This window comes from Telopea speciosissima, chromosome 5, assembly GCF_018873765.1.
Source record: "Telopea speciosissima isolate NSW1024214 ecotype Mountain lineage chromosome 5, Tspe_v1, whole genome shotgun sequence".
In the NCBI taxonomy this organism is placed as follows: Eukaryota; Viridiplantae; Streptophyta; class Magnoliopsida; order Proteales; family Proteaceae; genus Telopea; species Telopea speciosissima.
In genome coordinates this window covers 1536762-1563790 of record NC_057920.1, presented here as the reverse complement: position 1 = coordinate 1563790, position 27029 = coordinate 1536762, and the positions used below count along the sequence as shown (strand labels likewise).

Sequence of the window (27029 nt, the reverse complement as noted above, 5' to 3'; positions counted from 1 at the left end):
GCTTTTCCTTTAGATATGCTCTGTTGACCTTTAAGGAGAGCAATAACCATTTTTCTCGCTGTTTTTCCTTAGGCAGATACTCCTAGGAGATGTTTCAGTGCTCCTTGTGTTGCTTTTATGTATTGTTTCAATATTGTTGTTCTTTTATGTCTTGTGCTCACAAATTTATCAATCAAATATATATCTTGTAAAACAGGGATCAAGGTATACTGTGCTGGGAAAATTTATTGACTCAATTGGCCTGGTTAAAATGATTTGTTAATTAGTCAATGTTTTGAGATAATGGTGCTCCACAAGGTTGATACAGCTGTGATACCTCCTGGATTTTGAAATCTTGGGTGCTTGATAAACTCTGAAACGAGGTCATAATATAGTTTCTTGAATCACAAGATGTCTAGATCTCAATTTGAGCCAGTGTTTTTAAACCTCAAACGAGTTATAGAAAGTAGGTCTGAATTAGTTGAAGCTGTTGTCTGTTTTTCATGTCAAAAGCAGTTGGTCATTAAGATTAGCCTAAGGCAGATGGAAGCAAAGTGTGGATGACTCCTGACACTGAAGTTTTCGAAAGTTTATTCAGTCCCACAGTCTCCTGTAGTGACGTTTACTTATAAGATTTCATGTTGGCATCAATTCCAGGTCCAAATTTTGAGCTTGTAGATACTTTGAAGCTACATATATTTTCTCCTTTTAGCGGCCATGTTTTTCTTGACCAGAACACAGGAAAGAACGAAGTACTTTTTTATTTTCACTAGTAGTTTGTTTCAAGTTTGTGGAAGAAGATTTATGTTTTTTCATGCAGCAAATTCGTTTTAACTTTTGAAAATAAACAGCTTTTGTGACCATAAGTTGTAGATGTCCTCTAGGAATTGGTAGTTGATTATGGAGTCATTGGCCTACCTGTTTTCACTGTGCCACAGGCTTCCAGCAATAGTCTCAACAGTTTCTCCACACTTATATTCAAGGTAAACACACTATCTTCCCTTTTGTGAATGTACAATCATTTGTATATCATGTTTCAGTGACAATTTCCAACTTAACCTGTGGCATTCTTTTGATTTCAAGTCTTACCTAAAATTTCAGATCAAACCTTTGAGATATCTTGCTTGTTTCCCTAACTTGCTCAAAAGTCAAAAGTCCAACCATTCTTCTCTTTCATTTTGTGTCTCTTTAGAATACCAAAAGATGGAAATGACAAAAAGAAGTTTCCACTGTTTTGGTTAGCTAGGATAAATCTACACTTCACCATGCCTAGTGAAGCTTAATGCTTCATTGCCTGCCACATGGTGGTAACATTGATGGGTCCATGTAACTGCAGGCCCCCATTTACCTGATGAGAGGCCATGAAGATAAGTTGCTTAACGCTTTATAACCTATGAAGTCATATGCTCTGATAGCAGTTGCAACCCAATGTCAAGGATTGATGTCTGGTATTTTATGGTTTGGGTTGTGGGTCGTCTCCGATGGGGCATATTTGGAATTTGAATCTTCATGTTTTCTCTTTAAACTGGTGGTGATGGGGATCCATTAGGGTTAAGAGGAATTCTTTGTAAACAGTGAGGCATAAGGAAGAGGGCTTGTAACCCTATTGTCGATTTCTAGTGAAGCTGCTTTCATCTCACTGTGAATGTAAGCACTTTGTTAAACCATGTATTCCGCTTTGTGGTTGTGGTTGTGGTTGTTTGATTATTTTTTTCATTTGTTACATTTTGTTTTCTGCATAATGGATAGGTTTCTGTTCTTACACCCAAAACCCGGCTTGTGGTATCGTGGCTGCAACCAAATGAAGCCAAGTGAGACCTGAACTGGTCCTAAATCTGGTTGTATGAATAATAATTCTGTTTGAAGGCTGAACCAAGAAAGTGATGGAATTTTTCGTCTGAGTTGATGTGGGCTCCAAGAGGGAATTATTATAGTTATCTCAGCATGGTATGATCAACTTGTTGTAAACCTTTGACAGCAGCTGTAAGTACACTTGGAAACCTTAATTTTTGTTTTAGTTTCTATCTTCTATCGGCAAGGCCACCTTTTATGAAATTTGGAAGGTCCAAAATGTCGATAGGTCATTCCCTAAAAATGGTTTGTTACTATGAGAAACAGATTAGATAGATGGGAATTGGAGTTTTACTAGTGCAATCGTCGTAAATAGCCAAGGGTAAATATAGATTTGAAACTTGGTAGTTAACTTGGACAACGCATCTCGCGAAGTCAATCAAGGGTTTAGGGAACCGATCCTGTTCGGGAACTAGGGTTGTTTTTTTTTTTTTGGCTGATATCCAACTATTCTGGATTGATTTTGGCTGATTCCGACCTGGATTTTGTTTGGAATCGGCTGGGACTAATTTGGATCCCAGTTAATTATTATTTTTTTGCCAAAAAAAAAAAAAAAAATCCAAGTCAAGCAGTTATAACTCCTCAAATTAAACGGAGGAGGTTGAAAAATATTGGTTTTGGCTACGGGTGAAGGTTGGCCTTGTTGGCCCGACCATGCTCTGAGCCTGGACAGGGTTTGAGCTGAGATATCGTGGCCCTGAGGGTGGGTCAGTGGTGGAAATTTTTGGATCTAAGTTAGGGTCGGACCAGGCCAGGGTTGAGGTCTCGAGCTATGCCCGACCCAGTCTAGTTGACCCTGTTTAAGTCATACTATAAAGTGTATATTGATATAATATATATATCATAAACTTTAAACATCACACACATTTTTGTTAAATAATATATTATATATGAAGATAATAAGTGACATAATATATTTTATCATAATATTATTTTATGTAAAATTGATAATTTTCTCTTCGACCCAGACCATCCCATGCATCTATCCCTTTTCCCCATAGTCAGGGCAAAATAGAGTCAGCTCGGCCCGACCCTGAGGTTGGGTCATGGTTGGATTTTTCAGGCCCTAAGTTAGGATCGGGCCGGGTTTGGGCCTAGCTATGGGAACTCAGGTTGGGCTGGGGTTTTAAAAAGTCTAACCAAACCCAACCTTTTTGGAGCTCTAGTCTTGACCTTGTCAATTAGGATGATTGTTGATGATATTTGACACTTTTCATCATATTGTGATTAGTGTGCTTCTCATTTTGTTCCAAGGGATCCAAGACCCTTGTTAGTAAGGCCCTGTCTATTACGGGTAAGACAATTTATCTTAATTCCGATCATTGTCAGTCTGTTGAAGTTGTTTCAAACGGCTAGATGGCAGAAGTGTAAACCGTGATCATCAGTAGATGTTCTTTCTACTATTTTTTTTTAACTCAATGATGAATAACATAACATGCACAATATTTGGGTTGTGTTTGGTATACATTCTTGCAATAGATTTTAGGTATAGAATGTATTTTGATGCCCGACTCTTTCCTATTTTCTCCTTCATAATGCATTTTAGTCTGTAGATATTTATTAAGGCCCCGCTTGTTTGACAATGACTTAGGTGGGGTGGGAGAATTGGGTGGGAAAGGTCTGCTGTGGCACTTCAAAATCCCACCCAGCCTTAGGTTGTTTAACTTGGGGTGGTGAATTTTAAAAGCTTAGGGAATATCATTATAAAAATAAAAATAAAAAGACTTCGGTTTTTTTTTTTTTTTTTTTTTACCGGTTGAAAAGAGATTAATTGAAGATAATCTCGCGCTATAGCCGGTGCATCAAGACAGCAAAGCTCTTGAAGCCAAGGAGAGGAAATATGCCAACGTATCTCGCGCGGAGAAGATACCGCTTTCCAGGCAAGGGAGTCAGCTACGCTGTTACTCTCCTTGAATACATGGTTAATACAAAAGCTCCCAAACATAGGACCAAGGAACCTAATACCTTGCACAATGGGAGCTATTTCAATAGGACTAGCTTTTGATGGATCTTGGATAAGAGTGGCTAGCTCCAAGTTGTTAATTTCGATCTGGACCTTATCCAGCACTTCTCTGAGGGCATGAATGAGGGCTGATCTTAGAGTCAACGCTTCCTCTACAAGTATGGACGACGCCTGGACAGACATAGACATGGCCAAAATGGGCTCCGCTCTCTGGTTTTGAATGATGAAATCAATACCACCATGAGATTTCAAACCAAGAGAACATCACACTAAGGACTTTGGTTAGTGTTTTATGGGAAAAGTAAAAATCCCACTTTGTTCTTCAATTACTACACTGTGGGATCCAATTCCATAACATTCCCACCCCATCTCCCGGTCAAACAAACAGGGCCTAAGGGAATGCATATCAAAGACAATTTCGTCTCCAGTGAATTGATACATGGTAGGTATTTTTTTTTGATAATACATACATGGTAGGTATGGAACCTTCAAAAGTCTGAGTGGGATGAGAGTGAACTCATTTGACTCCCTTGTCATGTTTCTTTCCCCCCCACCCCCAACACAAAATTTAAAAAAAGAAAAATAAAAAAAAGAGGGGCACCCCTCACGTTTATAGTTGATTTTTATACAAAAAATTGTAAAAAAAGAGTCTCTAAAGTTTTGACTTACAAAGAATTATATTTTGACTAACATAAGAAACTGCTTGACGTGACGTGACGTGAATAGAAGAAGCATGGGGTGTGAGGTGACCTCCATTTTTCTAGCGATCTGATTGGGTTTGCCATTTTTAAAAAGAAAAAAATTTCATATTTAAATGCGAAATGTTCCATGCTTGGGTTAACTAAAGGTCAAAGATTCTAATCGGACAATCTATAACCAACAGGAGGTGTTCTGATTGTCCTCCAAGCAAACTCTACCGTGGAGTGGACATCTGCTCTTCACCACACGTATTTCCGTGGGCTTCAAGTGTATATGATGAGGAGGAATACCTAACGGCAACGAGAGCCCTGACGTGTGGCGGATGCCCAAGCCCCCCCCCCCCCCCGAGCCCCCCATGTCACCATGACCAACCAGCTCATATCATCTACATCATCATCAAGCTGCGTTTAAACTTCAAAGGCTCTACAGTGCGCCTTTTCAAAAATTTTGCGGGCGAGGACTGACGAGAGGAGAAAGCTTGGGAAAGGGGTTTGTTTTTCTTCCGCACTTCTGAATAAGAAGGGAAGGGAAAGAAGGTGGTTTATAGTTATTGGAGCCGCCTTATTATTACAGTACACAACTCCAAAACCCTACACAGATCTCGAATGTGCTTCTGTCATTCCTCTATCCTCTTCTCAAAGATGAAAAAGTAATCCCTCCAAATATTCGTAGAAACTACTTCCCTTTTTTGTTCTTTCAATCAGTATCCAATACATCATAACATAATCGAAATTGTCATTCTGAACCTCTTCCGTCTCTTCTTCTTGTTGCGTAATTTTTCTTCGTTTCGGATTTTAATGGATTTCCTATTTTCTCAGGTCACCACTCGGCGTTTGTTGGGTTCGATGCGATTCAGTTATTAAGGCGACTGGTATTTGAATTTCAGCTTTGAATTGATTGCGTTGCCTTGCCTCGCTTCACATCTGGTTCCTGCTTTTTTGGGTTCCATGCTGCGGATGAACAAAAGGACGTCAATATATTGTTGAGTTTTGGGTCTCCCGTTCTTGAGCCCTAAAGAAACTAATTTAGGGTTTTGCTGTGGCTTATAGATTTTCGGTGATTTAATCTCTTTATTGTTTGAGGAGAGGCCATGCCGACCTTTACAGCCATCGCCCTTGATAGGTTTCTGGAACCGAGTGCTACAGGAGTTTCGAAATCCATCGGTAAACCTCCCAATCTGAAGCTGGAGAGAAAACATTCATCGACGGAAACGAAACAAACGCAGTTGCCACAGATATCTCCAGCGCTCTATGCCACCCCTGCGGTAACCCCTGTCCCGGATTCTTCATCATCCTCATCCTTCCCTCCCTCTCCTTACATCATCAATCACAAACGGCGTGGTCCCCGTCTGCTCAAGAGCGTCTCTCAAGACAACGTCTCCTTGGACCAACAAGCTCCTGAAGGAGGTATCACCGTTGATGAGAATGGAAGAAACACAGACAGTACCGCTATTGGTTCCGCCGAAGATGTTCTCCCTCCTGCTACTGTTACTATTTGCAGTCCTCATAATGAGGGGATGGGTCAGAACGGTTTCCATGACGAGGATATCAGAAGCAGTAATTTTGATAGCAATTTGGTTAGAACCGAGAATTCGTCATCAAAGTTGGTGGCGTTGAACTTGGAGAGAGACTCTGAGTGTGAAGATTTCTTTGATCCTCAGGATTCCATTAGTATCAGCAGCAATAATGATTTGGAACTGGACAATAGTGGGGGTGAGCGCTCGTTCAGGTTGACTACTCCAAGAGCGGAATATTATGATGCTTGGGAAGGTTAGAGGTCCTTCTTTGTTCTCTACTACTATATTAATCAATTTTATGTCATCTCATTGTTTCTATTTTGTCAACACCATGGTAACATCCTTAATCTTTGCTCCTGTCACTTAAAGTGTCTACTTAGATCTTCTATGCCAAAATTTAAGCTCGACGGATGTCCCAACATATAGACCTAATTTTGGACTAATATCATTAAAGGTCAGTCACCAGTTCTTTTCCATGATTCCACTCTAAATGTCATAATAGTACCTTGTCTCTGTCATGGCATCGTCACTACTCCGACCCAACATTTTTGTCCCTACTCTTGCCCTTTTACCACCTCTACTTGAACAACTTCTCCCATCGCTGGTATAGTCATTTGTCATTTGGGCATTACGAAACCATCTCAATGCACTCTAGGTCATCTTGTAATGTTTTGGTACCGTTCCTAATTTCGTACCTAGTTACCTGTGCACTCATTTCTGAAATAATTCATCTTTTCTTGTGTTGTTCATCCATCTCACATTTGCATCTCAGCTGTACTCCTTTTACATACTTCTCCTGTGCACTGTTTCTTGGTTTCCAAAGATTATGCTTCATAATTGTCACTGGTTTTATTGCCGTTTTGTGGAACTAGTTGCAACCCCCATTTGAAGAGCAAATAGGTAGAACTGCACAGGGAATTTGCAATTTGCAAGTGAAGTTGTCAACTGAATGTAATGCTTTGACTTATTATATGGAACAAATATGATGTATGTACGGTAAGATTTTGTTTACTGTCATACTAGTGTATTATGTAGTAAATAAACCTATGTTTTTAGAGGCAGACTGCAGCCGAAAAGTTTGGTCTGTGGTGCATGGTTGTAATCTCACCACCCATGCCAGATGGTCTAGGCCATGATGCTATATGTTCTGGTTTTCATAAACTGTATATCTGTACATCTCATATTGCTCTGAAGTAAAGCTTTATATCAATGGTAAGATGTGTCTTATGAATTGTCAAACTTATGCAGGAGCGCATTTGGGGTTTGCAGACTCGAATGGGATACACTTTAGCAATGGGCATGTGTAACTCTTTATATATTTAACTGTATCAGGTGTATATAATGCAGTGTTGTTGATGCTGATTACTCACATAAATGGGCTTATTTTATTAGAAACAAGCCTTGGGTTGGGTTATGTATGTGTTGGGCCTTTGATCCCATGTATTTCCATTGTAGTGGGTCACTTTAATGGGCCTAAAATATGGTTGAAGATAGGCATATGGGATTAGGCTTCATTAATTTAGTTAGTCTTTATTATGTGTTGTTTAATAGGCCTTAATTCCCCTCACCTTGCATGAGAAGGTTTCCTTTTGTGATTATGCTTTTTATTTATGTTGCTTAGTAGTGGGATTTTACTTTCCTATTCAAAATAGTACTATTACTAGATTTCTCTTTAAATAGCTTGTAAGAGCCATTGGTTCACAGACGATTTAATGAATAAAAGTTTGTTTTTCTACAATGGAGTGCTGTGTTATTCAGTAGAGGGAGGGAGATCGTTGGAGGACAGTGAGATTCTGATCCTTGTTCTTGGTGCGAAGCCATGGTTATCTTTCTTCTTTCTATGTTTTGTTTTTTTCCCCCTGCAATACTTATACTAGGATTGCTGGAATCTAGACTTCTACATGTCTGATTCGTGTTCTGATTTCAGAAATTCTTCATGGTCGATATTCTAAATGCCATTGTGTTATCAGTTTCTGAATTTGCTGCGTGAATGGTACAATCCTACAACAAGTGGGATTCAATTGATGGCTGTTCTGTATCTGATATTACTGCTCTGTTTATTCTGATATTATTAACATATACTGAGTTTCTGCTTGGCATATTAAATTTGTAATCAAATCAGTTATATGCCGCCTAGTTTGACTGGTTATGCCTAGTTCCACTAGGAGTTGCCCACATCAGCGGATCTATCCATTGGATCTGGCTGAAATTTTCAGCATTGATTCTACCCCATAAAAGAGGCACTGATCAGCTTTATAAGCTGATCTGATTTTCTGATCTTGAGTAATTACTTTTAATCTGACCGTTGGATCATTGCCATCTTCTTAAGAGTATCTATTGTATTTATTTGTGATTGATTGTTCGAGTTTAACCTTCATTTGAGAAGTTTGGTTTTGTTGATTTTTCTGTTTTGGGTGATTTGGGATCCTGTCTGAGGGGTGTTTAGCCTGAATCTAGGGTCCATCCTACCTACCCCCACAGTTGACTTGGTTGTAGTTGGGCCAATGTATCGATTTCTTCTACTTAATTGATAACGAAAAAATTATCTGACCTCAGATCCTAGCACCAACATAAACCTAAAACAGTAGAGGAGATAATATTTAGAAATTCTATGAAGGAAAGAAATGAAGTGCATGCTTCAGGTTAGATAAGTGTCTTTATTTCTTTATTTTAATTGTTATTGAGTTTTTTAGTTAGGATGGATTAGGATTCTATAAGTCCAGTCCTGTTTTGAGTCAGTTTCCTTTAATAGTTTAGTTTTCTAGTCAGTTTATGTTACCTTATTAGTTAAGGATTATGTTAGGACTTTCTTTTTTTGAAGCAATTAAGTCACCTAAAGGGCTTATTTTATTAAAAATAAGCATTGGGTTGGGTTATTTTTGTGTTGGGCCTTTGATCCCATGTGATCTCTTTGTAATGGGCTACTTTAATGAGCCCAAACTATGTGTAGAAGGAAGGAGTACGGGATTTACCTCATTAGTTGGTTAGTTGTAAGAGCCATTGGCTCATAGACGATTTATGATGAATAATAGTTGAAGCTTTCTTCATGAGTACTGTGCAATTCGGTCATGATTATAAGCCTTGGTGGTGGGGGGAGGGGTAGGAACAACTCTAAAACTGTAACGCCCCCAAATCTGGGTTAAAGATATGGGTGCAGGCCCTCAAGGGCCGCCGTTAAGTAACGGTTGGGTATTCATTTCTGTTACTTTCTATGTGCGGAAACTATAACCTCTACCAGATAATATCAGAGACATCAGGATATCGAAGCGGGAATACTTTAAATATTACTGGAACATCTGTGCACTCTGGTCTCAACCATCTCATATCATAAACATCCATAATCTGTTACATCTTTGAAACTACTGTTAATTACATCAAAAGGCATAATTACTACTGATGCCCTGCTTTTTATTAAATAGAAATCTCGTATTTACTGCATTTTTCAGTTTCGGATTTTAATATCTTCTAATTACTCTTAATCCAACTGTTAGATCATTACCATCTTCTGAAGGACATCTCTTTTATTTATTTGTGATTGATTGTCAGAGTTTAACCTTCATATGAGAAGGTTGATTGTTTTAGTTGACTTTTCTAGTTTGGGTTACTTGGGATCCTATCAGAGGTTTGTTTAGCTTGAACCTAGAGGTCATCCTTTCTACCCATCCAGCAGTGTTTTAGTCTGTTTTTAAGTTTCCTGTATAAGTTTGTAAGGGGGTCCAACATTGGACACAAATTTTGATTAATGAAAAGCTGTTACTGCGTTTGATCAAGGCTGGTTGGTGTTTGATCCATCCAAGCACCTTGCGTTGGGAAGCCTGGGTGCCTGTCTCTTTCCTTTACTTCTGTCCCCTCCATTAATCAAGTACTCTTCTGGTTTTCTGCAACTCAAGTTCTGATCTGGAATTCATATGCAAGTGTTTTTTAGAATGAATTATGATTGAGGGAATCTGGCCATCAGATCGTCCCCAACTTTTGAAGAAATCATCATCTCAAGAAAGACCATCGATCTTAGTTTGACCTATATCAGACTTGCTGATCTGGTTTTATTTTATAATTCCAATTCTGCCCTTGTATCCTCAGATTTAATACCATCTAATTTAATTGCTATTTGAATTGCTGTTTCTATTGTTTTTTTTTTTTGCTGATTGTTATATCATCTGACCTGAATTGATTGGCCATCATATTCCCATTATCTGAATTTCAATCTGATCTTGGAATTACTGATATGCCCCTATCCTAGTCCAACTATACTTGATCCATATTTCTGGATCCAACCGTTGGATCGAACTCAAACTTTCAGCAGGTGTTCTTAGCCTTAAGAATAGAACTCGACCTGAATTTCAGGTCCATCTGAACTCTGGATTTTGTCTTATGTAATTTCTCCTTAGTCTGATTTTTGTTTCTCTGAGAAAAGATTTTGTATTGGGACTGTTTTATATTCAAATTCAGTTCTACATTAGTTCACCAAATGATATCCAAAACCCGATCCCTCCCCCCCCTCCCAAAAAAAAAAAAGAGGTGGAATAAATGCCAGTTCTAGTGGTTGGTATCAAGTTCATCAGTTATCTACCTTCTGATTTTTTTTCCCCTGTGATTTTGTTAAGAAGTTTCATGGGCAGTCTCATGCCTTGTTACCATGTGACTCCATATTCTGTGATGATGTTCAGCAGTCAGCTTACAAATCTTGGATGCTTGATGCTTCAGTAATATATAAGTTTAACATTATCTGAGTCTTACACAATGAATAATTTGGATCCCTACACTATTCAATCTTACCAAGAAACTCAATGACCCATCCTACCGAAAAAAAGCCTTTTTATATCTTTTTCATATATCGTTGTTATTTTATTTTGTTTCCTGAACTCGACCAAGTTACAATAGTTCTTTCGAGATTTTCAAGTGGTACAGGGATAATATGAATTTTCAAATAATAAATGCTTTACCTCTTGAATTGAAGGTGGTTTTGATTGAAACATGTTGAGTTTCTGAAGCATTAGATAGGTTTTTTTTTTTTGTTTTTTTCAATTCATGTGATGACATAATACATATCTTTAAGAAGAAAAAGATGTGGTTAACATGTCATGGTCAAGCTCTAACATCTTAGTCGGTGCAGAACTCTCTAGTGAGGGGGGCCCGCTGTCATCTTTTCGTGACATGGAAGCTGAATTGCGTGAGATAAGACTGAATTTGTTAACAGAGATTGAAAAGCGGAAGCAAGCAGAGGAAGCCCTCAATAATATGCAAAAACAGTGGCAGAGGATCAGGGAACAATTATCCCTTGTGGGGCTGACAATCCCTCCAGTTTCAACCATTGCTGGAGAGGATGAAAATTTGGATCTTGATCCTGTGGAAGAGCTTTGCCAGCAGATAAATATTGCACGGATGGTATCCAATTCTGTAGGGAGGGGCACAGCGAGGGCAGAGGTTGAGATGGAGATGGAATCTTGGATTGAGTCAAAAAACTTTGAAATTTCTCGATTGTCGGACCGGCTACATTATTATGAAGCTGTGAATCATGAAATGTCTCAGAGGAACCAAGAAGCTGTTGGTGAGCTCTCACTTTGTGTGTGTGTGTATCACTCTGCAAAAGTCTTCTACAAAATTCAATATGTAGGCATATAGAAAAATTAAGGGAAAATGTTCTCTGCACTGGGGGCGCAGGATGCTCCCAGAAACATGGGGGTGGGGTGGGCAGAATGACTGGCCCGCCCCCCCGAATTACCAAAATGGCCGCCCTGTCCTACCCCATGTGTCTGGGCACAGCCTGCGCACCTAGGCAGAGAACATCGCCCCAAAATAAAAATACTGAAATAATTACTATTAGGTATATCCCTTTGAATTTAGCCTTTAGCTGTTCTGGCTTTCATCCATTTTTTATCCCCTCTCTTGGTACTGTATTTTGGTTATTATGATTCATGTCATTATTCTCTTCTTGTATGTAAAGAGGTGGCTCGGCGTCAAAGGCAAAAAAGTAAAATATTGCGAAGGTGGGTTTGGAGCTCAATAGGCACTGTCATTGCAGTCGGTGCTGTGGGCCTAGCATGGTCTTACCTCCCAACAGGAAGAGAATCATCGTGCTCCATGCCTTCTCAAGCTCTTGATGGTGATGATGCAACCATGCCATGAGCTTCCTGTAAAATGAATGATGATGATACCATCTTCTCAGTAAAACAAAGAGTGGAGGAGTCGAATGTATGATGATGATGATGAGCTTCCCATAAAATGAATGATGATGATACCATTTTCTCAGTGAAACTAAGAGTGGAGGAAGGTCAAATACATTGGCCTTTCATCAGTTACACTGTTTTCTCTTACTAGATAATGTGTGAAAGCACAAATTTGTGTAAGCAGTTAAGAACCACTAGTACCTCCTTCCTTGCAATGTGCAACAAGTCAGGCATTTGCACCAATTTTTGTAGCTTTAATTTATCTTGGTTTATAATGCTCTGTAGAATCAGTTTGAACCTTGCTGTGCACCAGATAAAGGATGCCTCTATTTTGAGAGAGGGCCCAGAATTCGGGAGTATAATGCTCTGTAGAATCAGTTTGAACCTTGCTGTACACCAGATAAAGGAAGCCTCTAATTTGAGAGAGGGCCCAGAATTAGGGAGTACTCATCTCATGAATTGAACCAGGATTCTACTTCTGATTTGCAATTCCTTGGTTTAATTTGCGTAGGCATTTATGACCTTGAACTAAGATTAATCAGTTGGGCTTTTTCAATTTTACTAGCTGACCAGAATGTTTTAATACTTGCAGGTAGTCTAATAACCATTGATGAGACTTATCAAAGAAGAAAAACCATTGATGAGAATGAGTCAGAATTTAACGGACTCCTGCATGAGTGGAAACATGCTGTAAAGGTTAATAGTAACCTCAAAGAAATGTGGTGCTATAACAGAGATCTCTATTCTCTTTTTTTTTTTTATCTAGCGTTGGTATCAAATGGTGTAGTAACAAAACTTTCTATAATAACGGTTTTGGGTTTGGGTAGGACTAGTTTCAATAGCAATTGTACTATTCCATATCCCAGTGATGTACATATGTTTCTTTAATTTAAAAAAAAAAAAAGTAAAAGTCTGGTTCTGGTCGTTTTATCCATGATGAACAAATAAATATATGGATCAAATTTTCATGAAGCCACAGGGAAGTGGAATCCTTTGATCGTGGCTTTCGAATGTGCGGGAGAGGGGGTATCAAATCATCTATCAACTTCGTACAATAGCCGGGAGGATTGTTTCAGGAATCAGGACCTTAAAATGTGGGTTGAACCTTACACTACGGGTGTAGGAAAACTTTTTCCTAAATACATAGCCAAAGAAAAAGGGTAGGTTTTGTTAGGCAGTATCACCTCTCACATGGGGCAGTCAAATGAGGACCTTTATCCGCTGCTGTGCATTGCAGCAGATAAAAATTCGTCAAATGATCACCCTATCCTACCCCCCTTGAATGCCCGTGCGATCCCATTGTCCTCCCTCTTTGTTGCAGAGCCACACTACCTGACAGCAAACCCCTTCCCATAAAATAATTAGCAGTTCATGGTATTACAACTTACAAGTTATATAACATTGTACTGTAAATAGGTTGGGAATACAGAATACTTTGGGCATAGCGGACTCCAGGGTTGGGGTTCTGGCATCGACATCCTCTACTTCCGCCTGCCCCTACTTTCGTGTGCGCCCTACATACTGAGGCACACAAAGACCACCTTACCCCCACTTGGGCAAGGCTCTCGGGCAAGGGTAAGGTGGTCTTTGCATGCTCCATTATGTGTAGGGCACACACGGCAGTAGGGGCAGGCGGAAGTAGAGGATCCGGACTCTGGGGTTCTATCCCTGTAAATCGAAAAAGATCTTGTGCAGACATGGCAAGAGCTGCACAGATGGAGCACCGCTAAAAGACAGCAAACACAGGGGTAAGGTAGTCATTTCACATGTGAGTCTCACCTAGGCCTCACATGTGAAATGAGATCTGAACTCCCTCCCTCCTGTATTTGGGGTGGTTTTCGTGCTGCACCTGTGCGGCTCCCGCCACGGCTGCACAACAGCCAAGTCCTCTGTAAGTGGATCTTTTATAATTTATCTCAAAATTTCCGGACAAAATATAATATGGGTTCCTTGCTCGAAAGATAAATTAAATATGAACCGATAAAGGAAACAGGAGGAACAAAGTTAGCTCTCCAGTCTCCTCCAATGGAGCTCAACCGGCACATCCATGCAACTCTTCCTAGAGAAAATGCTCTCTGTTATTTTTCGTATCATTTTCCTCAGGGTAAGGTCCTATTTCAGCGGTTGACGCGAAACCCCTTTAGGGGAACATTGTTGTGGGCGCGGAATCGAGAGGTCGTGTGGGAGAAGCGGCTTTCAAGTAGGCAAAATTTCAAGCAAGAAATGGAGAAACGAGAAAGGACGAGCTGCTACTCGGACGACGAATTTTCTTTTCTGTCTTTAAGTGATAAACCAGACAGGAATTTAGCTTTGCTCGACGACTACGAGATGGAAGAACTCAACTTTGAGACTGATTCTAATCATCGAAGCGGTTAGTCTTGTTTTCCTTTTATTTTATTATGTTTTTCATTCCCACGTTTTTATGCAGTTGGGTTTTTCTAGGGCCATGAAAAATCTTTACGGAAATAGGAGCGGAGAAAGATAATAATGCTGCGGTTAAATATAAAAAATGAGGAAGCTGACAGAAGTTGAACCCATCCCATCCTGCTGTACGAAGGATTGTGGTCCTCACTGTGTGCCCTACTATCCTTATTACTAGAGATGGTTGAGAAATAAGGTTATTGATTAGGATATTACTAGAGAAATTAAGGAATATGAGGCCAATCTTCTGAAAAGGATGGTATGGGAGGTTTTTCTTAGAGGTTTCCAGCAGTATAGTTTAGTGGTGATGGTTTGCTTGATAGTTTGATGCTGCACCAGGGTCCATGGGATTCTGGAATTGAATCTTTTTCCAGCACCAATACTTTTACTATTATCAACAGGCCATGTGACATGGCAACAAATAAACTTTCAAGCCAATATGTTGTTTTTCTAGTTATATACATCAGTTATTCTTTATGACTTTGGGTTCCACTTGCAGGTATTATAGAAGCTCGTGCTTAACTTCTGTGAAACTTTGGGCGTCTCCTCAAAGTTATCTTAATGTTGGTGAAATAAATGCAGGTTATGTAGCTGTGCTGGGTAAGCCTAATGTCGGGAAGAGTACACTCTCGAACCAAATGATAGGTCAAAAGCTCTCAATTGTTACTGATAAACCTCAAACCACGCGGCATCGAATTCTTGGTATATGTTCTGGCCCTGACTATCAGGTACATTGCATTCTACAACAATTACTCTTTTGTGGAATCTCTTACCTTGATTAGACTTAAGGTGTCATCGTTTCATGTTACAATTAAGTCATGGTATCTGATTGCGAGTGGTGCAAACAGTACGAAATGGGAACAGGCAGAGTCTTTTTCTCAATGGGATTGATTCGAGCATAAGGCTTTCTCGTAGGCACTTTCTTTCAGAAGAGGATCAATGTTTCGATTTGAAATTGGGATGTCTTCTCCCTCGCACTTAAGTGAGCTACCCCACGGCAAACTTCTAATGAATCATGGACTTTCTTAAACATTCGAAAAAATTTGATCGATTGATACGAGTTTCTTTTTGTGAGCATAGTTCGAAAACTCGCCGAAATTTCAGCGAAATTATGAATATTTCGGTAGTTTCGACATGTCCGAGACGAAATAGGATGTGAACGAAATAAGCACTGTTTCGCCAAAATTTCACTCATTTCGGTCTAAAAAATGCACTGTTTCATAAAAAAAATTGGTCATTTCGTTTCGATATTTCGCTCATTTTGGTCTAAAAAATCCACTGTTACGTCAAAATTTTGGTCATTTCGCTTGTTTCTGTCTAAAAAAATCCACTGTTGTCGAAATCAGTCATTTTGTTTTGATTAGCTCATTTCGGCCGTTTGCCCTTTGAAATGGCCAAGCGCAACTCATGGGGAAAAAATACACTGTTTTGGCGATTTTTCTCTCGTCTGGGTCTGAACGAAATGATGAAACGAAACAAATTTTCGAACCTCGTATCTGATTGCGAAAAAATATCTAAGGTTTCACTTGTATAATTGTGAACTAGGTAAGATGCACATACCATATACCCATGAAAGGAAGAGGAAAAACAAAGTAGAAGGGGAATAGAATCCATGTGTATATATTATTGGCTTGTTATGATAAATAAAAGAAAGTTAAGAGTGACTTGGTGACTGGTAGACTGTACAGGCCTAGAGACAGAAGATGGCACTGAAACTATACAATAAAGCTCAGAACAAACAGTGACTTGGTGACTATGGGACTGTATTAGTTCACTTGGGCCACCTGGAAACAGGACTTGAAATACATTTCAGATGGTATTGTTCCTTTCCTGCCAAATGCTCAAGGTTGCGGCCACTAAAATCTTAAGAATCTTCAATCCCCTTCTTACCACCTTTCAAACAGCTTGGTATGTCAATTAGCACTAGTTTCACTGGCAATACTGTGAGGAGGAAGAGTGGGGGGGGGGGGGAGGGGGGAGGTGGCTAGCGTGACTTGTCTTTGACAAAATCTTGTTTTACCATTTTGAGAACAATTGTAAGTGCTAAAGCTGGTAATTTGTATGTGGAAAATCATGGAATGAATGTCTTATTCCAACTATGTGGTGTCAAGTGTATAGATTCTGTTCTATTTCTAAAATTATATGAATGTCATGTGTAATTTGCTAAATTTTAATATATTACAAAGAAGAATCTCTTGTGCTGTAATTTTAATTTTTATCATATCAATGATTCTAATTCATTCCTGTATTAGAAGTTCTTTTACTAGGAACCAGTGCTTCTGTTTCATGAAACTATGTTAAGCGAACCTCTGGCTGTAGTGGGGTTTGTAAAATTTTTATTCATCTGAGTTATGGGTTAGCTTGCAGATGATACTCTACGACACACCCGGTGTTCTAGAAAAGAAGATGCACAAGTTGGACAATCTGATGATGAGCAATGTTCGCAGTGCAGCTATTAATGCAGACTGTGTACTTGTTGTCGTTGATGCATGTAAAATGCCTCAAAAGGTATGCATCTTGGGTTGAGTTATTTTTGGAACTCTATTTGCCTTTTCTAAATTGTTCTCATTAATTTCTAGATTGACGAGGTATTGGAAGAAGGGGTTGGAAGTATCCAAGATAAGGTACCTACTTTGTTGGTGTTGAATAAAAAGGACCTAATTAAGCCAGGTGAGATTGCAAAGAAACTAGAGGTTAGTACCTGATGAAAATATTCTCATTATTTTGACACTGGGAGTGGGACCCTCATACGTTTTCTAGAATGCAAACAGAGTTGAAGATTTTTTTTTGCATTCTTCTTGTTTTTTTTTTAATCAAGAACTTTAAGGTATGCATCTCTATATCCACAACAGAGCAGTCAATTTGACACCCAAATGCAGGTGAGAACCATCAAAATTGGGTCATCCTAGATGTCTTCTTCACCAAATAGTTGATCATCATCTATAACAATCTGAAAAATGAAATTTACTTGGACAGGCATTAAAAATGTTTATGTTTTAGATTGTTAAAGTTACGGATTGGGTGAAGTCAGCTTTTGGTGAAGGGCTTTTGAGGAACCATTGGCTGGTGGGTTCTGAGCCTATACATGTATCCCACTGTTGCTAAACGGCTGCAAGAATCAGCCTAGTTGTTAAATTTCATCTTTTGCTTACAAGAAATGGAAAAATAGTAACACAATGACTACAGTGGTATGAGAAATCCACCAATGTTGATGAGGTCATACCTGTGAGCGCCAAATATGGTCACGGTGTGGATGATGTAAAGGAATGGATACTATCAAAACTCCCTGCTGGGCCAGCTTACTATCCAAAGGTATGTTTAAGGCTACTCTTCTTGTTTGTGTGCAAAGCCATGTGTAATTTGTCTACGTTCTCTTAAAATTTTTGTCCTCATGGGATGTTTAAGCATGGAAGTATAATTACAAGATCTTATTCATAAACTCAAACAAGAATGAGGGCACTTAAAAGAGTGGTGTGTCAATATTGAAGGCCAATAATCAATATCCTCTATTGATTGCTTGTGTGGCTACTTGAACACCACAAATTTAGATGCAGGCATTGAAGGAAATGGGCCAAATTTAATTGCAATTCAATTAACGTGTAATAATAAGAAAATTCTGTGGAAAATGTCTGCAATATATGTGCATAATATATGCAATAAGATCTCTTTCTTTATTCGTCCTAATCTTTTCCTTTTACTATAAAGGAAATGGGCCAAGTTTAATTGCAATTCAATTATTGGAACAAAGAGTAATTACCAGATTTCAAAGTACCCAAGGCGCACAGAGTCATATCTATAACAAGGTTTGGCAAGTATGCGGGGAGGGCTGTGGGTGGGGTTTCCATTGTGGAGGTCGAATATTGATAGTTGCTCAACCCATAAGAGTCTAAGTTGGAGTCTTTTTGTGAGATCTATCTCATAGGGTTTGAAGCCACAAAGTGGATGGTTGAAAATTACTCTTTCCCCTCCATTCCATTCCATTGAATACATTTTTTTTTCCATTGCCTAAATCCTTCTAAAACCCTGGTTTCATTTTTCCCTATTTGAATGTAAAATATAATCCCAATCGTACAATAAACCCAAGATTGGAGATCCAACAATAGGGCATACCCAGTGCATGAGGCTCCCGCCACTGCGGGGTCTAGGGACGGTCATAATGTACGCAGCCTTACTCCGCTTCGCAGAGAGACTGTTTCCTGACTCGAACCAACGACCACTAGGTCGCAATGGAGCAACCTTACCGTGGCATCGAGGCCCGCCCTCATTGGAGATCCAACAATATCCTCAATTAATCTCACCAAAAAGATAAACTGTAACCCTTTTCCACCACCCATTTTTAGTAGTTTAACCAGATAGTAAAATTGTGATTTACTAATACTGTTAACCACAATTTAAAATAAAAAAGGGAAGAAAAGTGACAGAAATATCAAAATCAACATAAATATCTAGACATCCTAAAAGAAATACCAATTTACAGCCAATAAGGTAAAATACCTAACTTAAATCTTGAATTAGAAGGTTTGGGATTATGTGGACTCTTAACAATGAGTAAGACTCATATAAAAAATAACCCTAGTTTAATAGAAGTGATGGACTGATATAGTTGAGCTACTCATTCTGAATCTGAAATGATGAATGGCTAAGATCTGAATAACACATGCTTTACCTTGGTTATTAAAGTATGACACAAACATATTTTACCTTTGTTCTTAACTGGAGTTGATTTCTTTAGTTTATCTTCTAATCCTCTGTATCTTGGTTTTTTTATGAACGAACTATTTTTCTTCCTTGCATCTATGACATTTTGCCTTTATTTGAATTGTCGGGTTAACATGCTTCCCGCTTGAACTAATAGTTTATTTCTGAACAGTTTGTAGGAACACTTATCCTGTTGTTCCATTGAGTTTACAGGACATTGCAAGTGAGCACCCAGAAAGATTCTTCTTAGCTGAAATTGTTAGAGAGAAAATATTTATGCAATATCATAAAGAAGTTCCATATGCCTGCCAGGTATATTCAATCTGACTAGAAGCCGTGATTTATTTGCAATATACTTTTACTATCCTTAGACTGCCTTTTCAATTAGCTGCTTCCACAGCTAGATATGCTTATAAATTGGGTCTGTGTTTATTGCATTCTACAGGTCAATGTAGTAAACTACAAAACTAGACCAACTTCAAAAGACTTTATTCAAGTTGAGATAGTAGTTGAGAAGAACTCCCAAAAGATCATTCTCATTGGGAAAGTAAGTGTCCAGGTCATAGTATATCTGTGGTACCTGGCTCATTCTCATGAGATCTGTTCATTATTTTGGCTGGACTTATCATTGTTCACAGTTTTACTTTTCTTTCTTTTCCCCTTTTTTTTTTTTAATTTATTTTTAAAATCATCTGGTTCCTTGTCATCAAAATCTTCTTCTGTGCTTTCTTTTCTCCCATTTTCTTAAAACTATTTATTAGATTTCAAATGGGTTATGCACACATATATATGTTTTTGCATGCTGTCCTCATGTGGGAAAATCAGTGTAAAATAAAGTAATAAAGAAAGAATTTTTTTTTTTTGTTATTGATTTGAAAATGCAAGATGAATTCTCTCTTCCTTTGATTGCAAAAGGGTTGGACCCTTTGGTAGGTTTTTCTAGATGCTCTTTGAGCCACTGACCATCAAATTAAAATTTTATGAACATTAAATCTAAATAATTCCCAAGATGAATAACTTCTTCAGGCTAGATTTCTCTTTTATTTATGTCATAGTTTAATTTTTGAATTCTTTCTTTTTTCTCCCCTTATCTTTGCCCCATCCATTTGTATTCATGGTCATGCATGATCTATGTCTGTCAAGTTTTACATAGGTCATGCAGTTTTATTTGGTTCATTGCAATGCATGGAACATGATTTTGTATTACTCCTTATTGTGCTTCTTTTAGCAATGATTAAATGAAGATTGAACTGCATGACACTTATCTGGTGCATTAGGATGTAGTTGAGCTTGATTAAATGTTATCGTTGAGGGTGTATGTCTTGTATTCTGTGGACTGGGTTGTGGGCTGCCTCCGAAGAGCTGAAAATTTTTAGGGTTTACATGGAAGTAATTATGAAAATTTGTATCCCTTTGTTTCCTTATAAATTGTTGCAATGGGGGTTATTAGTTACGGGGAATTCTTTGTAAACACAGAGGGTGCGTGGGGAAGAGAGTGTAAAACCTTTTCTCCATTTTTAGTGAAAACTGCTCTCATCACTCCCTGAAATAGGCATCTTGCCAAACCACGTAAATCCTTGCATTGTGGTTGTTTCTTCTTTCTGTTTTCGTTTTGCTTTCTGAATCATGTATCAGATTTCAGTTCTACTGTCCCATTTTTGTCTGCTTACCTATGATATCATCAATGCACTTAGATATATTTGACTGCATAAGCCACCCAATGTATCACATAACTGATTGGATATGGTTTTCTGTTGCCTCTTTTCCCCCCATACGAATGCAGGAAGGGAGTGCTCTAAAAGTATTAGCTACATCTGCCAGGCTAGATATTGAAGATTTCTTGCAGAAGAAAGTGTACCTAGAGGTGTGCAATTTAATAAAGTTCCCTTATCAGAATTCATCGAAAGATCTACTATATGAAGAGATGCTGGTTTTTTTTACTTTTGGTTCAAATCTGCCCCTTCCCTTTGGGTTTATTTTAGGGGGTTGACATGCACTTTGGTGAAGCTTTTTGATGCAGCTCCAAGAAGGAAGAAGAAGAAGAAAAAACCCTGAAGGAAGAAGAAAAGCAGCCTTGACTAGGCTGAATTTTGTTGGAGCCTTTTAGAGTTTTTTTAGTTTTTTTAGGAAGGGCAAAACAGTCTTTTTATTATGTTTTATTTCTCTTAGTTCCCCTCCACGATTTTAGAGGGATAGGTATTTTAATTGTTTGTTGTTTTAACTTATGCTCCCATTCAGAGTATAAGTCTATTTCTGTTTTATGCTTTATTATTAGGACTCAGATTAGGACTGCCCACTCCTAGTCTGACTAGGACTTGCTTTAGATTGATTATTTGTAAGGCCTTTGGCCCCCCTTTATTATTATAAATAGTAGAATCGTGGGAGGCTCCCCGACAACAGATTTGAATTTAAAAAAAGAGATTTTCGTGGCTGCTTGCTGCTCCTTGCTCTCTAAGAGTGTGTGCATCCTTGTGGGCTTATCAAGGTGGAAGGGTGGGTGGAATCCTGCGACTCCTTACGCCGTGACGGCTGGGAGGCTCTTTGTGAAGGTGGTTCTATCCGTCAATGCTAGATTTACTGCCGTGGATATCTGTTGTAAGTCTACCTATTAATTTCTGTTTTATCCTTCTTTCCCCTTCCCCATTCGATCCTCTTTTTATTTCTATTTGTATTTCATAAACCCTAGCCAGTCTTAACTCTGCCCAGACCTGTTCCCTCATTAGATTACCATCAAAATCAGGCTACAGCCCCCTTCCTATGTCCCCTCCACTCGATCCCGCTTTGGATCCCATCCATCCATCACAAACTCTAAATTCTTCTTCCCCATTAAAACCCTAATTGGCCTAAATTTTGTCTAGACTTTCTCAGCCGACATATTACCTTCATAATTGGATCGAACCTTCCCCCAAGTCCCCCTGACACTCGACCTAAACCCCAGCCCCTGAATCCTACTGTTAACCCTAGTTCTAGTTGTTTTTCTTGATTACAAAACCCTTACCCTTACCCTAATTTCTGCAGGAAATTAAAACTGATCCAAATTCAGATATTTTTATACCATAATGACCCTCTAAACCTGCAGATTAAAACCCTATAAACCCCATTCCCATCCTAAACCCTAATTTTTCCCTAAAACAGCCCCTAATCAGCCCTAAACAGCAGGCTTAACCAGAGCTTGATTCTACCTGGTTCCTAGTAGGATTATTTCCTATTCTAGGACTACATTAACTTGGTATCAGAGCCATGGATGAACATGGCAATCCGGTGCTGCCACAACCAGCCGACCCTATGGCAGCCATGCTAGAGATGTTCAGAAAATTTACTGCAGACCAGAAGACCTTGTTTGAAGACCTTAGGGTTGAACAGAGAGCTATGGCTGAAAGGCTGCAAGTAATTAAACATAGGTACCTTACAGCTAATGGGGACAGCAATGTACCCATAGAAGAGGACAGGTACCAACCCCATTCAGTGGTACAGAGACTGCCTAATAGAGATGGGAGCCCTAGAGATGACTACAGGGGTTATAGAGATGGACATATAGTCACAGGGACAGATTCAGGACTGATCGAGATGACAGAGATGATAGAGATTATTATAGAGATCGTCGGGACAGACCTCGATATGCCCGTGAACCTTCTCGGGAACACAGAGATCACCATCGGGACAGAGACAAAGGTCGGCAGCCTACGTTTGAAGAGTATATGAGGTCCTACTTCACTGGAGACCAAGGTACTAATCGACGACATACAGGCAACCAAAAGGTGAAGCTTGAGCTGAAAGAATTCGATGGTAACCCTGACCCCCAGGTATTTTATGATTGGCTTGCTGCAATAGAAGACTATTTCGATTGGTATGATCTCTCTGAAGAAGGGAAAATGAAGTTAATCTGTGCTAAGCTTGTCGGAGCTGCACGTGAGTGGTGGAGAACTGCTGAAAGAGAGATGGACTTCAATGGTACTGCACCCCGCACTTGGGAAGACATGAAATATGACCTGAGCAAGCAATACTTACCAAGGCACTTCAGGTCTCAGATGTAGGATAAATTCAACTCCCTTCGCCAAGGAACCATGACTGTAACTGAGTACATGAGGCAATTCAATGCTCTTTCTTCTCGCATTGGCATTAGGGAGGAGGGCATCCAAATGCTTTCCAGGTTCAGATTGGGACTATCAAGTGAGATCAACAGGACAATTGGAGTGGTTGATGTTGTAGATGTTCCAGATTGTTTTGAGAAGGCCTTGAAAGCAGAGGAGCTATTAACTTCATGTAAACAGCCGGGTTCTACTTCCAAGCCGGCCTACATCAACACTAGCACCTCAAAACAAGGTTCCTCTATAGGCAACACTTCTCGTCCTGCTGTTCCCCCACATGTGGATGACAAGGGCAAGACTCCTATGGGCCAAAATGACCCCTTTACTTGCTATTACTGTCAAGACAAGGGACATATTGCTAGGGACTGCTCACATAAGAAGAAGCCTCTCAACGTGGCTGAAAAAGAAGAAGTTCAAGGTGAAGATGAAGACCAAGGCGGCATTCACATTCATGTACTTCCCCCTGACGATGATGAACATTATTTTGATGATGAAGATTTACAAGGTGTTCATGTAATTCGTCAAGAGGCTGCTGTCCAGCCAGCACTGCACTCTTCTTCATCCTCCAAAGAGCCACTGTCCGCATACAACATTGCACCATCCGCTGAAGATGAACTCAAGCAACTTGACCCTGATTTGGAAGACCATTCTGTGATCTCCAACCATTCATTGGGGATGAATGCTTTCAAGACGGTGAGAGTTGATGCAGCTCCAAGAAGGAAGAAGAAGAAGAAGAAACCCTGAATGAAGAAGAGCAGCCTTGACTAGGCTGAATTTCGTAGGAGCCTTTTATAGTTTTTTTAGTTTTTTTAGGAAGGGCAAAACAGTCTTTTTATTATTTTTTATTTCTCTTAGTTCCCCTTCACGATTTTAGAGGGATAGGTATTTTAATTGTTTGTTGTTTTTACTTATACTCCCATTCAGAGTATAAGTCTATTTCTGTTTTATGCTTTATTATTAGGACTCAGATTAGGACTGCCTACTCCTAGTCTGACTAGGACTTGCTTTAGATTGATTATTTGTAAGGCCTTTGGCCCCCCTTTATTATTATAAATAGTAGAATCGTGGGAGGCTCCCCGACAACAGATTTGAATTTAAAAAAAGAGATTTTTGTGGCTGCTTGCTGCTTCTTGCTCTCCAAGAGTGTGTGCATCCTTGTGGGCTTATCAAGGTGGAAGGGTGGGTGGAATCCTGTGACTCCTTACGCCGTGACGGCTGGGAGACTCTTTGTAAAGGTGGTTCTATCCTTCAATGCTAGATTTACTGCCGTGGATATCTGCTGTAGGTCTACCTATTAATTTCTGTTTTATCCTTCTTTCCCCTTCCCCATTCGATCCTCTTTTTATTTCTATTTGTATTCCATAAACCCTAGCCAGTCTTAACTCTGCCCAGACCTGTTCCCTCATTAGATTACCATCAAAATCAGGCTACAGCCCCCTTCCTATGTCCCCTCCACTCGATCCCGCTTTGGATCCCATCCATCCATCACAAACCCTAAATTCTTCTTCCCCATTAAAACCCTAATTGGCCCAAATTCTGTCTAGACTGTCTCAGCCGACAGATTACCTTCATAATTGGATCGAACCTTCCCCCAAGTCCCCCTAACACTCGACCTAAACCCCAGCCCCTGAATCCTACTGTTAACCCTAGTTCTAGTTGTTTTTCTTGATTACAAAACCCGAAACCCTAACCCTAATTTCTGCAAGAAATTAAAACTGATCCAAATTCGGATATTTTTATACCATAATGACCCTCTAAACCTGCAGATTAAAACCCTATAAACCCCATTCCCAAATTCCCATCCTAAACCCTGATTTTGCCCTAAAACAGCCCCTAATCAGCCCTAAACAGCAAGCTTAACCAGAGCTTGATTCTACCTGGCTCCTAGTAGGATTATTTCCTATTCTAGGACTACATTACTTTTTTTCCCCCCTTTTTCTTTAATTCTATTCTTTAAGATTTTAGGATATGTTACTTCTACAATTATCCTTTAGATTGTTGAATAGAATACCTCCACTTTTAATGCTTTTCTTCTTTCTTCTTCTCCCCCCCTCCCCCTCTTCCCCCTTTTCTTTAAGATGAGAAATATCTTCACTTTGCTTACAATATATCTTCACTTTGGCTTCTTTCACAATATAGCTTCACTTTAGTTGGATATGTTACTTTTTACTTTGATTTTTTGGCATGGCAAGAAGGGGCTAGAAGAAGGGGGAGAGAGAATCCTTTAATTCATTCATTCCACTAATCTTTTGTTTTCTGGTTGATTAGTTAAAATGCGTTTTGAGATCTGCATTATCAGTACGAACACTAGCTTGATGCCTGTGTATATTGACTTATGCAATTGAATAACATGGATGAGTCTTCTAATTGAACAGGTTGAAGTGAAGGTGAAAGAGAACTGGAGGCAAGATGAAAGCCTGCTGAAGTATTATGGCTACGGGGGCCAAATTCGAGTTTTACAATCCGACTGAAATTGCCAAATCAAATGCATTATATCAATCTCCTAACTATGCCAAGGCCCAAGTCTCTTGTGTTTTTTTTTGGTAAGGAGGAATTACAGATGTCTGCTATAGGTGCGAAGAAATGATACTGTTCCTCATCTTCTAACTATCAATTTTTTTTCAAGAGATTACTAAAAACTACGAAAAGAGATTAGAGTTATAATTGTCAGCAAACCTCCCCTTGAGCTTTCCTGTTCTTGCTTTCATAGTCAGATGATGGGCTACTAACACTACCATCTGCCTTTTTTAAGTAATATTACATACCTAATAGTGTTAATTAAACCATTCACATCATACATAATGAAAGTAACTCCCATGGTCATCCAGATTCTGGTGGAGCCAATCAGCTAACTCTTTGTAATCTATTCACCCCTCTAATTCTTTCTATCCTACCTCAAATACACCTTGCTTTCTTTGTTGCAACCCCTTGATTTCTTCTTTCTGAGCACATCTTGTAATACCATAACTGAAGCCCACCCTGCCATCACTAAAGAAATAGAATTATACCAATAACATAAACTTTGGTAATCCTTTTAGAGAAAGCAATTTGGGGTTGGAAATCTCATGTAAAAATGCAGTAGGCTTAAGTCGATCATAGATATATTTTTAAAAGAAACTGTGCATAAACTAATAGGATAAAATCAGAGACATACCTAGCATAATCTGATTTTTTTTTTTTTTTTTTTGGAATTAAAAACAGTTATAAGTGTAATTACAACCAAACTATCAAGTCTTTTTTTTTGAATGACCGTTCTAACTATCAAGTTTTTCTTCATGGGACCTGTAACTCTGATTTTAGTTTGATTGTGAAATGTGAATTATGAAAAGTGAATTTTTTTTGGATCACAGTGAAGAGATTCTCTCATAATCGAGTTTTATAATTATGTCCCTTATAGTATGAAGTCTGAAATGCTCTTAACTTGTCCAAGACTTTCATGCAATTGCAATAAAAGTAATGGGTGAGGAGATTCTCGGTTCACCTTGGGATCGAAAAAATCGATCCTTTTTTGAACAGGGTAAGTCAAAATTTTCAATGGATTTTTTTTTTTTTTTTCTGGTTTAGAAGTTACCGAATTCTGTAGATGAAAATGTCATTTTCAGGTGGAACCATTGTTGGTTACAAACCAAAGCTACCACATGCAAGTG

General features: G+C 39.0%; 2 protein-coding genes across 2 annotated transcripts; both read left to right on the top strand.

Annotated features, from left to right (window-relative positions):
• Nucleotides 1-5482: 5482 nt before the first annotated feature.
• Nucleotides 5483-12484, top strand: LOC122662401. Its single transcript, XM_043858024.1, has 4 exons — nucleotides 5483-6261; nucleotides 11122-11556; nucleotides 11953-12161; nucleotides 12234-12484. The coding sequence occupies exons 1-3, from the start codon at nucleotides 5583-5585 to the stop codon at nucleotides 12132-12134; spliced, it is 1296 nt and encodes a 431-aa protein (XP_043713959.1). The 5' UTR covers nucleotides 5483-5582; the 3' UTR covers nucleotides 12135-12161; nucleotides 12234-12484.
• A 1671-nt stretch (nucleotides 12485-14155) lies between these two features.
• LOC122662402 (GTPase ERA-like, chloroplastic) lies at nucleotides 14156-25908 on the top strand. The gene is made up of 9 exons (XM_043858025.1): nucleotides 14156-14546; nucleotides 15179-15324; nucleotides 16964-17104; nucleotides 17176-17289; nucleotides 17783-17908; nucleotides 19508-19606; nucleotides 19740-19841; nucleotides 21078-21158; nucleotides 25758-25908. The coding sequence occupies exons 1-9, from the start codon at nucleotides 14201-14203 to the stop codon at nucleotides 25851-25853; spliced, it is 1251 nt and encodes a 416-aa protein (XP_043713960.1). The 5' UTR covers nucleotides 14156-14200; the 3' UTR covers nucleotides 25854-25908.
• Nucleotides 25909-27029: the final 1121 nt, after the last annotated feature.